At 35.9% G+C, this 13,561-nt stretch overlaps 1 protein-coding gene across 1 annotated transcript; it reads right to left on the minus strand.

Moving 5' to 3' along the window:
* Positions 2,483–10,398, minus strand: LOC109826083. Its single transcript, XM_020393049.1, has 8 exons — positions 10,172–10,398; positions 9,988–10,100; positions 8,705–8,780; positions 8,367–8,395; positions 8,053–8,146; positions 6,761–6,850; positions 6,427–6,610; positions 2,483–3,164 (listed from the first exon to the last, which is right to left on the minus strand). Exons 1-8 carry the CDS (start codon positions 10,325–10,327, stop codon positions 3,031–3,033), a joined length of 876 nt encoding a protein of 291 aa, XP_020248638.1. The 5' UTR covers positions 10,328–10,398; the 3' UTR covers positions 2,483–3,030.

Raw genomic sequence — 13,561 nt, forward strand, 5'->3', positions numbered from 1 at the left:
GTTTGTTCTTTCGTCAGCATGGTCCAGAGAGTTGGTCGGTCGACCGGTCCGGTCGACCGAGAGCTTCCTTCGGTCGACCGCACCGGTCGACCGGATAAGTCCTGCTTGGTTTCTCGTTTTCGACCTGGATAACGGTCGACCGAATTTTCCGTCGGTCGACCGAACTTTTCCATCGGTCGACCGACAGAATTTTTGGTCGACCGCCAATAGAGCCGTTGGTTCTAACGGCTATTTCTGAGCTGATTTTTCGGGGGCTTTTTGGTCTTTCTGTTTTGGGGTTTTGGCTGAGATTTCAAGTGGGTATAAATACCCCATTGCTGTTTTCTTTCAATCTAGCTAAGAGAGTTTTAAAACAAGTTTAAGAAAGTTTTTAATCAAGGGTTTAAGTTTTGTTTAAAAGAGTTTAAGAGTTTGTTTGAGTTTAGTTTGTGAAGCAAATTTCACAAGAGCAAAGAGGAGATCATTCCTTGGTGTTTGGGCATTCAACTCATCTCTCTCTCACTCTTGATCTATAGAGAAGTTTTCCTTAAACTCAATTCTAGCTATTTATTATTTTGATCTTAATTTCCATAAGCTAGATTTATATATTAAGTTTAATCATTTTATTGATACTCTTTGTTCACACACAACCTATTGAGCTTATTGTATTTACATTCATAGTATAATTTAGGGTTGTGGGTTTGTGACATTGAGAGTGAGCTTAATTGAGTTCTCACCTTGTTTAGAGAACAATCAATTGATTTATATTGTGCTTAATTGTGAGGATTCACTTGTAATACACTTGTACACCGAGAGAAGTGTGTGGTGAGAGACGGGGTCGAATCCAAGAGGAGTGGCGTCGGTTGACGTGCCTAGGGAGAGGTTGTAACCGAGCACTTGAGGAGGAGGACACGGGCTAGGACCAACACTTAGTGTGTGAGGTGTGATTACATAGTGATTGTATTGTGAGGTGTAAACGTTGTTCGGGTGAACGTAGAAAACCCGGTTGTGATAGTGGAGATCTCCTCGAGGTGAGGAGCGGGGACGTAGGTCGTGGGGACCGAACCTCGTAAACATATACTTTGTTTGTGATTGCATTGGCGCACTTGTTTTCATATTCATATCTTACATCGCCATTGTATATTGCTTGTTGATCATTTTGCCCTATCACATTTGTAGTTAATTTATTTACCCCTCTTGTTAGTTTTATATCCTTGCACATACATTGTCTATATCTCTTTGTTAGGGTATATCTTATTGTTTATATATCCTTGCATATATTTCTATCATATAGGATATATCATCTTGTGTATATTACATATTCTTGCACATAACTCTTTGTATATCTATCTTGCAAGAATATATTTGTTAATTAGTTTTAATTGGCATTTCATCGGATTAGATTAGCATAAGACCCTAATCACCCCCCCTCTAGGGTCTAACAAGGATCTCTTCTTTGCTGCCGAGGAGAAGGATTCAAACTAAACTGATTTCTTAGTTATTTATAGGGGATTAAAGGGTGTAACCGCCTCTTTAATTCGCTCCTAAGTAGGGCTTATGGGATGTAACTACCCCTTAAATCACTCCTGAGTGGAATTGTGATCCCCTCAGATCGTTGAAAACGGTTTTGAAACCGTTCAGCTCGTGTTTGAACGAGTCAAACGCAAAATCCGCGTTCTGACGTGAATTATGCTTTCAAACGCAGTGTCTGGAAGCTCGGACGCAGCGTCTGGAAGCTCATTTGTAGCAATTGGAAGCTGCGTTTGTAGCGATTTGGAAGTTGCGTTGGCAGCGATTTGGAAGCTGCGTTGGCAGCGATTTGGAAGCTGCGTTGGCAGCTTTCGGAGGGTGTGTTTACGGTCGAACATGAGCTGCGTTGACAGCTATATCTAAGTTGTGTTTGCAGCGTTTGGAGTTGAATGTGAGTTGTGTTTGCACTGCGTCAGCGGCTGTGAACGCGATGCATCTTGATGGTGGTACGCGGGGAGGACTTCCGCGTCTTGATTTGAAGAGACCGTCAATTTGTAATCTCTTTCTGTCAAAGCATTGCAAAGATCATCATTTTGTAATCTTTGCTTTAGCTCTTTGATATGTAAAAATCGTCAGATTGTAACTCCCGATGTTGATTGTGAAGGCTGTTGATTAAAGCTTTCATCAGTTGTTGTGAAAATCGTCAAATTGTAACCTTCATCGATCTACATGAAAGTCTTTAAATTTTAACATTCTGGAAACCGTCAAATTGTAACTTTCATCATCGGTGTTTGATATGGATCAGCTATCTGCAGTGATTTTTAGACAGCCTATACTGGAACCAAGAGGTAAAACTAGACAACCTTCATAATCAAACTGGATCAAATGCTTAATATATAAAAAAACATAGAAAATTATAATTTTATTAATTTTTTACTTCAACCAGTGCATTTACATAAGGACACGTGCCAGGAAAATCTTACATATATCTTCATGCCAATAGACGAGAACTGATGGTAAAACAAAGCACATCTGAAGCGTTACTTGCCAGAAAAGTATAGTTTCACTCCGTTACCATAAACCGCTAAACATACACTAAATTGAATTGATACAAAGAAATACAATAAAAGTGTGTTTGGCAAACCTCCAAAATCGGACCAGGACCGAGTGTTTTTCTGTTTGGCAGAAAAATGGGCCAAAATTGGCTCAGTTTTGGATGTTTTTCTATTTGGCAAACCTCCAAAACTGAGCCATGACTGATCTTGGCCCATTTTTTGACATTTTGCTAAACACACCCTTACAGTGTGCATGTTTCATAATCTGTGCAAAATTTTCATCAAAATATAAAAGCCATACATGGCCAGAGAAAGCTTCTACAAACAAGCAAAAATGTTTAAACATCTCTCCTCATGTTTCTGCTCAGTCTCCAGCTTGCTTGTTTAGAGCACAGATCGATGCATCTCCTTCAAAGTGGATAGTCCTCAACAATAACAAGATTTGCAATGAAGACTTTCCAAGGATACTTACAAATAGCTTTCCCTCAAAAGAATTCTCAAGTGAAAATCTTCAAAAATCAGCAACTCATGTATTGTCACTGATAATAACAGGTTGATCTTTAGATGTAATTACTGCAGTCTGAGTTTCACCATGTAAATTCTCCATTGATGGGGAGCAATTTGGTGTGTCTGGATTTTGTTCATGCTCAGCAGGCAGAGCTGAAATTTATAAAAAAAAATCCGTAAGAATATCACATACAGAGGAGGCACAAGTAATAAATGGCCAATAACAGAACCAACCTCCTCCTGCACTGGGTTTGATAATCTTAAGTTGAAAAAGTACAAAATCATATCATGCGATAGGGGTTAAATATATTAAGATTGACCCCATGAAATTAGAGGAAACAGTTAGATGCATTTTTGTGTTTTTCAAAATGTACATCCTTAAGAATGTGCTTTTTAGCATGTTTATCTCTGAAGGTAGGTCTGCTTTGCATGTATTTTCTTTAAAATATCAAGTTATTTTTACGGAGAAAGTTGACTTCATCCCTTGACTCTGATATTGAACAAACCTTTTGACTCGATCACTTCTTGAGTAAACCCTGATCTAGGTTTGTTTCGGCTTTGAATAACCCTTCTCCCAACCAGTTTATACAGGCATACCAGGACCGAGGTGATTATCGTGGGATAAGGCTGAAGAAGCTACAACCTAAGCAAAACGGATACAGATATCCACAGATATCTATACTTGATATGGATATGGATAATAGTATTTCTATCCAGTAGGATATGGATATATATATATATATAGAGAGAGAGAGAGAGAGAGATCCTTGTCATAGGAGGAGATTTCCCTCCTTGTCGCCTATGTGGCACAATCCCCACCATCCTCATAAAATAGGAGAGAGTGTGTGAGAGTTGGTGTGGAATTTGTGTCTATTTTATAAGGATGGTGGGATTGTGCCACATAGGCGTCAAGGAGCGAAATCCACTCCTATGACAATGATATCCATTAATCTCAATATATATATATATAATATATAATATAATATATATATAATATAGCAAAACTTGTGTTATTAAGTGGATAGCAAAAAGTTATCCACCAAACTTTTTTAGCCACTCATAATGCCTAGGGCATTCTTTGCATGATATGAAAAGGCTTTTTATTAATAAATGAGTGGCTAGAAGTTTGGTGGACATCAACTTAAGTTGATAGGAGTCTTACTATATATATATATATATATATATATATATATATATATATATATATATATATATGAAACGTTCGGATCCGTATCCAAATACATGTATCGATCATACAGTTATAATTGTTTTAACTATAGATTAATGAATGTAAGGTCAGTTTTGATGATCTAGAGATCTAATCTTAACTTTTCAGATATTTGAAAATATTAATGGACTGTCATTTGAGAAATTTATTATATTCAGTGTCATATGACCATCTATCTTATTTCGTTTCCTCATATTTGTTTCATACCCAGATATACTTTCTCCTATTTGTGTTGGTAAGCGATTTTGGCGGGATATGGATGAGTTTTCCACACTGAGATATATCCATATTCTGTGATTAGTAAACGGGTATGGATATGGTAAGAATCATATATGTTGGTTTGCACGCCTACTTGGAAGCTTATGACACCAACACTGACCATGCATTGATGTGATTTTCTAAGCAATATTCCGAACTCTAGGCTCTTGCTAAAAAATTTACAATGATACAAGAGCGACAAAATGATCATTTCTCCCTTAAAGTATTGGTGAACTCCCAAATTACCCCTTAAAAGTATCAATTTACCTATTTTACCCTCAAACTATGTTTATGGTTTCAATATGATCTATGATACCCCGACACGACAAAATGGGTGTCGCACCCGTGTCGGGTGCGGTTTGGGTATGGTTCCGCACCCAAACGGAGGGGACACGAAACAACTCTCCTCGGCCCAAGCATCCGGCGGAGCCAGCGCGCGATGACTCCTCCACTCAAACATCCACCCGAGCAGCCGCGACTCCTCCGCCCAAGCATCCGCCGAAGCAGCCGCGACTCTCCTCCTCCTCTGAAGCATCCGCGGAGCAGTCGCGACGACTCTTCCGCCGCCGCCACCACTCCTCCGCGCCAATGACTTGGCCGCGACCGGACCACGAGGCTACTGCTGGCGGCGGCGGAGTCGCGGCGGCGTGGTCAGGGCGACGGAGGAGTGCGTGACGGTGGAGCGGGGGGGGCTCAGAGAGGGGGGAGAGAAAGGGATTGAGATTGAGAGGGGAGAGAGATTGAGATTGAGAGGAGAGAGATAGAGAGAGATTGAGTTTGAGAGGAGAGAGATTGAGATTGAATATCTGGGGGAGATAGAGGAAAGAGAGACTTGCCAGCTCATTCTTTTTTTCAAATTGTGGGTTTTTTTTACAAAAGTATATCAATTCTTCTTCATTCACTCATTAATTTTTTTTTGAAAAGTTCATTCACTCATTATTAGATGAAGGGACAAGATTAATCCATCTCACTACCAAGTTTTTGTATGCTCAAGATGAAAGTAATAAAAATTAGAATTTGGTATTATCTTCAAATCGGTTACATAATTTATATTTGTCATTGATTATACAAGCTAAGGTTACATAATAATATAACATACAAATTGATCTATTTTTCTATATATTCCTCTTCTCTTTCTCGTCTTCTTTAATATTATTGTCTACAATTCTCCAAGAGATCATTGTCATCCCGACGTCTTAATTCACACATGCAACATGCACTTTCCTTTAGTTTCTTATTTATAATCTCCACTTCACATAACAAAAAATATGAAAATGTAATAGGTATTTAATTCAATATTGATCTAAAGTGAATTATTTTATATATATACAATCGTGTCCCCGTACCCTACTTTTTACAAATTTGTCGTGTCTCGTACCCGTACCCGTATCTATGCAACATAGAATATGATCATTTTGTGAGCCTACAATCAAATATTCATCAGATTAATGGCATATACAGTGTTTTTTGTATTTCTTTATGGGTTTTTATCAGTTTATCTCCTTTTTCCCCAAACTAAAAAACATTTTTAACCACTTTCTCCCAAAACTTTTTAACTCTCAAGTCATTTTAGAATGCAAGAAAAACACTGACATGTCAGTAGACACAAAATAATCACATTGGACACAAACACATAGTTTAAGGGGAAAAGTAGGCAAATTGACACTTTTAAGTGGCAACTTGAGAGTTCACAATACTCAGGGAAATGCCGAAATGGTCACTTTGTCCTATTTTTATCTATTCTAGCTTCCTCAGAAACTCCGGCACAGTACAAAATTATCTGCAGCATTACTGGGAAATCTATAGTTTAATGGTTGTATATTTAATCTACATATACTACGAGATAGAACCAATGTATAAGAAGTTACTGGATTAGATGTACCACAAATATTTAGAGCTAAGGATGATCAAAACATAAGGGATAATTACCTTTAATGAAAAATGGTACAGTTTCATACTTTATTGATGTCTCCAAAGGAAGAGCTCCTGGATCCTCCTCTTGGTTCTTCGTATTGTTATTATTTGTCCTTTCAAGTAACACAAACTTGTCCTTTTCCCAAACACATTCTAATATAAGAACCTCTCCACTGGAAGGATAGTACTCCCTAAAAGCCTGCATAATCACAAGATATTTTCGATAGTTTACGACGAATCGATATGAATTCATTACAATCCTACATCCAACTCATGAAAGTTCAAAAACAAATGCTTCAGTATGAATGAAATATATGGCACCAAAATAAGTCGGTTCTTAATAACTGACCTCAATAAAACCCTGAGTCAGTTTTACTGACTGCTTCTGCTTAGAGAGAGATGAGACCTTGTTGAATACCAAAACTACATCAAGTAAAATCTGCAAAGAGAAAAAAGTAATTAAAAGGGTCTCAGTGAACAAGTCTGTAGGTTGAAAGATAATGCCCATGGGATTCTTGGGAAAACAAAGTACCATTGATTCTTATATTAGTTCATTGCACAGTCCAATTTGAGTGTCAAATAGTTTAAGAACTAGAAATTCAAATGGGTAAAACAAAATATCCTTCATGCTTATATTTCTTCATGGCATGGTCCAAATCAAGAACCAAATAGTTTATGAGAAAGAAAGTCGAAGAGGAGCAAATATATTTTTCTACAATATACACGTGTCACCAAGTATAAAATAATGCATAGAGAATTAAATGGAATTTGAAATTGTGCAAAAACTTGCTGCTATTAATAAGAGATCGCCATTAGATGACTGGTTCCAAGTTTCGCAGCTGCATACTTTAAATGGATGTGTGCAATAATGATCTCAGAAATCCTGTCTATGCACATTTATCTTCCGAATCAGATTACATATCAAGTACCTCAGCCTATGTGATATTCCAGCTGCTTTTCAAACTTTGAGGGCTTACAAAGTTAAAAGAAACAACTTTATCCTTTCCTTCATTTTGCAAGAAAACTGAACGATCTGACCGTTTGCTCAACCCTAAGTGTGGGATGCATATCATAACAAGATGTGTCGGGTACACCAATCTCTAATGAGTGGAAGCGTCCTACATAGCCTCTAATAAAGCATTGTGTCCTACATAGCCTCTAATAAAGCATCAAAATGCTTAGTCAAATAATAAATTAAAATCTTCATATATAAGAATAAAAATCATAAAATGTAAAGAAAAGTAACCAAGAATTGTAATTTAATGTAAACTATTTCTCTAAGTAGTCAGTTGTTCCAGGGAAACTGTATATATGGTTTCCCATAAGTAGAAAGGGTGGGGGTTTTCTTGGCTAGATGAGTACATTCTTTATATAGGTGGTGAGTGATACTTATATTAACTATGACCTGCATCCAATCTGTTCTATGAGTTAGTGTGAATCAGCATATACATTCTGCATCGTACAATTTATATTTATAGGTATATTCAAATTTTATAGTTTATGATCAAAACTTAATGTCATTATGCATAGCAGTTCATATATAATGCCTCAAAAGCCAAACTTATGATATTCTTCATATATCATTTTAAACTATGATACATAGAAATGTATATAAATTGAAATTATCTCGAGAATGCTTACTTGTTGAACTAAAACTCGAAGGCGTGAAAGCAAGGCCAAGGTTGTCAATGAAAATCCTGTGAAGAATGATTTTGCAAGCAAGAAAGATATCTGACTGTAAAAGATAAAGGATACAACCAGATTATTTTCTTTTACTTCATTACTGCAAGTCAAAACACAGCTTTTAGAGGTTGAAATAATAACAGTGAATCTGAAAAAGAGAAATTTCTTGCCAATCCAGATGAGCAGTTTGTTCCAAGTATTTATGATTGCAATAACAATCACTTCAGAATATTTACAACAAACAATAATTTTACTACACGTGGAAAGGATACATCGCTGCCTTCAGGATAGGTTCAGCCATCTACAACAAGGAAACAACCAGAAACTTAGCAGTCAATGTCGCAAAAAAGTGGTAAACAAAAGCTTGATATAGCAATAAAAACATCAGGAAAAAAGGCTTGTGGAGATTTGTTGTTGTAACAGACTGTGATTCATAAAAGTTAAAGCTTAATCATTAATTTTTATAACCACAAATGGACATGTTTTAAATATATAAGAACCATAAGAGAAAAAGCAACTCCGTTAATGAAGTAACCACAGCAATCAACTTGCATTGCAATGGAGAAATTGAAGAATGGAATCAAATTGTACTTGAGAAATATTAGCAAACCTGTGATAGTAATCGCGCAACACCTAATAGACGCTCCTGGTAGTTATGTTTCCCAATAGGATTATTTTTCTTTTGCCTGCAATAACAGTAATAATAAGTCTGAAATGTGGCAAGGTGGTGTTTGAAGTCAACTGTACAAAGTTATATTTACATCTGCGTAATAATAAGAACAGTAACTTTCAGTTGTACTATTTAGGGTGGATTTCAGAAAACCCCCTAAAGTAATCATTAAAATCAGAAAACCTACATGTGCTTATTCATAGATCAAAACACCCTAACTTTGCATGATTGAATCCATTAGACTTCCTCCTTTTATTTTAATGATGATGCATTTAACTGTCCTATTAACAGATATACCTCATCATCCACCTTATTTTTTATTATTATGGTCATGTTTAAAATTTTATTCATTTCAACTTAAAATCAGAATTTTAATCTTATCTTAATATTCAATCTTCTTTCCCTCTCTTTCCTCCAGCCTTCTCCTTATTCAAATTTGTTTCAGTATACCTTAACAAAAACAAAAATTAAAAAGTTTATTAAAAATATTACCGAATCAAATATTTTTCCGAAATCCAACCCTTAGTATAATGAATTATAAAATAATTATACATTTATAGAAAACCAAAGAATCTTTTGGGTTAAAAGATTTCAAATTATTCTAACGTTTAGGGTATATTGATCATATTTTAGAGAGTTTTTTAACAGCATATGTAGGAGGTTTTCATCAAATATTGAACACGATTCCAGCGATGATCTCAGGTGATTCTTCAAATTTTACTCAAATTGAATAAAAAACTCTGAACATCACTTCAGTGATAAAACCTCAAGGAAGATCAGGGTATTTTTTTTTTTTTGTCAAAAAATAGTGACTTGAATAATTAACAAAGAACTGAGCCAATGTGATTAAATCATTTACATATAATTATTTTCATTAGCGTTTATTATAATTACAACCTTAATCATAAAGCCATGACAATTACAACCTTGTCAACAGCAGCCTTTTACCACACATTGCTCTCAAAAACTAGTGTTGCACAACACTTTGTTCTTTTTCCTTTTTTTTTCTTTTTTTTTCCTTATGTTATTAATTCATTTTTTTTCTATTATGAGATCTTTTTCCCCTGATTCCTGTCTGATAGAGCTAAAAACTTGTGTGTGTGTGTGCGCGCGCGCACACGCGCGTACACATACAGATTTTGTCGCAGACCCAATTAAGAGAACACTCTGAAATCACAAGAAAATCTAATTAAATCATTAAACAAGAAAGAACTGAAACTTACTTCTTCGGGAGAAAAGCTCTTTGAGCTGGTTTCTTCCCATCAATAATCGGAAACAAAACTCCCAAAATCTCCTCCAATCCTGCTGACCGCAGTAACCTCACATCTCTTCTAACCTAAAACAAATCAAACACTTTCAACTGCAAGATGATCAAAAATACCAAAAAATTAAAATAAAAAAAAGAACCTTTTGAAGGGCTTGGAAATAAGGGCATCGCCGATGCTGGTTCTTGTTCTTGTATACGAGCCTGTCGAGGATCCCAGACTCTGTTTGTAGATGAGAGAGTAAAGATTTCAGCTTTTCCTCGAGGTGCGTGCTGCCGGCCTCCGAGCTTGATTCCATGGCCGCGGCGACAAACCTCCCCCATCTCGTTAACGAAGAGGGAGATTGTAGGCATGGTAACGGGTAACGGGTCGGGCATGGTAGAGGTTCGAAGCTCAACTATTATTCTGAAGGCTAAATAAGTAAATATCATAAAAACCTCCCTTACCTTTGGATGATTGCCAGAAAACCCCCTTAACTTTGAAAATATCAGACAACCCCCTCAAGTTTAAGGGTTATCAGAAAAACCCCTTGACTTTGAGATTTTATCAAAAACCCCCTAGGTTTTCTGATAAAATCTCAAGGTTAATAAAGGGGGTTTTCTGATAAAATATAAAAGTTGAAGGGGGCTTTGTGATAATCACAGTACTTAAACAGGGTATTTCTGATATTTTGAAAGTTAATGTGGTTTTTTTCGATGATCATCCAAAGTAAAGGGGGGGTTTATGATATTTAGCCTATTCTGAATTAGCCCCTCGAATCATTATAATTGTTAGTAAGCCCATTAATTTCTTAAATATGACGAATGATACTCTTGATTGGAGGGGAAATTGGGAAACAACTAAGAAAACTTGGGGGGCTTAATAGCAATTTCATTGATTTAGGGGAGTAATTTAAAAAGTTCTTATAAAACTCGGAGTCCCTGATGGCAATTTCAATGATTGTAGAGGGGGTCGGGGGCTAAGGGCTAGTCTGATATTATTGGATATTATAATAAGTTACTTATATAGGTAGCTTACACAACTAATTTATTTCACCTGCTGAAAATAGTTATTTGGTTATTATACATCGGAAGCTTCTTCTAAAAGGAATTAAGGTGTTTGGCAAAATTGTGCTTAAAGATTATTGTTAAAAGATAAATGTTGTATGTAAACTTAAGAAAAAAAAGCAGAATGTGCTTTTAAATTCCTCTTGATATTGCCTCTAAAAGCATCATCTTAAAAGTAGAAGTAATTTCAATAAGCATTTAAAATAAAGTTTACCAAACATCATTATTGACTGCTTTTTAAGAAAAAGTAAAAGCACCCAAAAAAACATATCAAACTGGCCCTAACTTGGAAGAACATATTATTTGAACCATATCCAAAATTGTAAAGTACATATTTAGTTGCGTGCTATTACAATAATGAACAATTATTCAAAGGGAAAAATGCTTCCACCTCCCTACATATTTTCAACTATGTGCTCCACCCTTAGGATGACCATTAATATGTGAAAACTCCCTCGATCAATTTTTAAAATCCATTGCATATGCCTCTTATATCTGACAAATGATACTCTTGATTGGAGGGGAATTTTTGAAACAACTAAGAAAACTTGGGGGCTTAGTAGCAATTTCATTGATTTAGGGGAGTAACTTCAAAATAGCTTATAAAACTTAGAGGATCTAATAGCAATTTCAATAAATTGGGGGTCAAAGAACCAATTTAATATTGCTAGAACTTATAATAAGTGCTTATATAAGTAGCTTTTGGAAGCAAATTATTTCAGTTGCTAAAAATAATCGTTTAATAATTATATATTAAAAGCTTATTCCAAAAGCAATTAAGATGTTTGTTAAAACTATGCTTAAAAATTATTGTTAAAAGTTAAAGGTTATATATAAACAGAAAAAATAAAATCTGCTTTTAAAAGCATTCCGAGATTGTTTCTAAAAGCACCTCCTTAAAGGTAGAAGCAATTCAGTAAGTATTTAAAAGAAAATTTTACCAAACATCATTATTGACTGATTTTAAAAAAATGTAAAAGCATCCAGAAAAGCAAATATCAAATTGACCCTAACTTGGAAGAACGTATTGTTTGAACTATATATCCAAAATTGTAAAGTACATATTTGGTTGCATGCTATTACAATAATGAACAATTATTCAAAGGGAAAATTGCTTCCACCTCCTTGTATATCTTCAGCTATGCTTTACACCCTTAGGTTGACCAGTAATATGTGAAACCTCCTCAATTTTTTTAAAAAACCCATTGCAAATGTCCATTATATTTGATGAATATCAATTGTATCATTCTCCCTCCTTTTCTTCCTATCTTCAACGTCCAGCTCACCCTAATCCCATTTACCGCCCTCTTTTTCCCCCTCGCCCTTGGCACTCCCTCATCTCTAGGCGTTCTTATCAGCAATCTCATTGTTACAATTTATAGTCGGGTTTGAAAAGATAATTTAGGATAATCATGAAGTTAGAAGTGTCTTTTGTTAGTTTTTTTTTTAAGGCTAGCCGGACTAACAAGCGTCTACTTTGGAATTAAACTACATAAAACCTCTAGCAACCTGAAGAAGAATCCGAACTTACTCCTCCATGATCTCATATGTTGGGTATTTCAAATACACAAAGGCAAAAAATGTTTAGTTCCACATTGAAAAAGATGTGGGGTGTTTGTTATTTATTTTGCAACATTTGGTTTCCCCAACATTTTTTAACTCTGGGTGTTCCCAACGTTTTTCAATCTTTGGTGTTCCCAAGAGGTTCAACCTTTGGTTTTCCTACAGTTTTAATTTTTATCTATAAATCGAGACTTGTTCTCCTCAGTTGGAACACTGAAAACCTTCTGTGCTCTATCTTCCTTCGTGTCAGAGAGAGATCTTTGATGTTCTTTGTAGAACAGGTTATTGGAGTGCACCTTAACCTGTTGTTTGCCGTTGAATCCTGTGAGGAAAGACGCTACTACATCCTTTTGCATCGAGGAGGGGCGGATTTTTTTCTTAAGGACAGTGATTACATGTCTCGGTAGTTCGCACACCCTGTGATTTGTTCCGATCATAAGCAATTTACACCATTAATCTTAAGAAAAGATTTGTCCAATGACTAGATCAGAAGATGGTGTCACCAACTCTGATGTTGCAACCATAAACATCAATGGAGTCTCGACCATCGTTCCGCAGGAGAATTTTTTATCCAAGCAACTTCTCCCAAATATATCGAAGATTGAACAGTTCTAGGGAGATCATTTCAAGCACTAGAAGGAAAGAGTTTTTGATGTCATTGATGTTCTCAACTATGCTGAATATCTCACCGAAAAGGAACCTCTACCAGGTTCGGTAGATTATGAAGCAAAGCTAGCGGCTTGGAAGAAAGGTAACAAGGTATGTCGCCATACCATCCTATCTACCTTATCAAATGAGTTCTTCGATATTTACTGCTCCTATAAGAATGCACACGAAATATGGTGGGGGGGGATGACAAATAAGTATATTATCGAGGATGCTGGTACACAAAAATATGCTATAGGCAATTTTTTGAAATTCCA

This window comes from Asparagus officinalis, chromosome 10, assembly GCF_001876935.1.
Source record: "Asparagus officinalis chromosome 10, Aspof.V1, whole genome shotgun sequence".
Taxonomy (NCBI): domain Eukaryota; kingdom Viridiplantae; phylum Streptophyta; class Magnoliopsida; order Asparagales; family Asparagaceae; genus Asparagus; species Asparagus officinalis.

Excerpts from the sequence above, each read along its gene's own strand:
- LOC109826083 (XM_020393049.1), bottom strand. The coding sequence starts at position 10,327 with ATGGAATCAAGCTCGGAGGCCGGCAGCACGCACCTCGAGGAAAAGCTG. Across the intron at positions 8,396-8,704 it reads TTGCGCGATTACTATCACAG|ATGGCTGAACCTATCCTGAA; the intron begins GTTTGCTAATAT and ends TCCTTGTTGTAG. Across the intron at positions 8,147-8,366 it reads CCTATCCTGAAGGCAGCGAT|TCAGATATCTTTCTTGCTTG; the intron begins GTATCCTTTCCA and ends TATCTTTTACAG.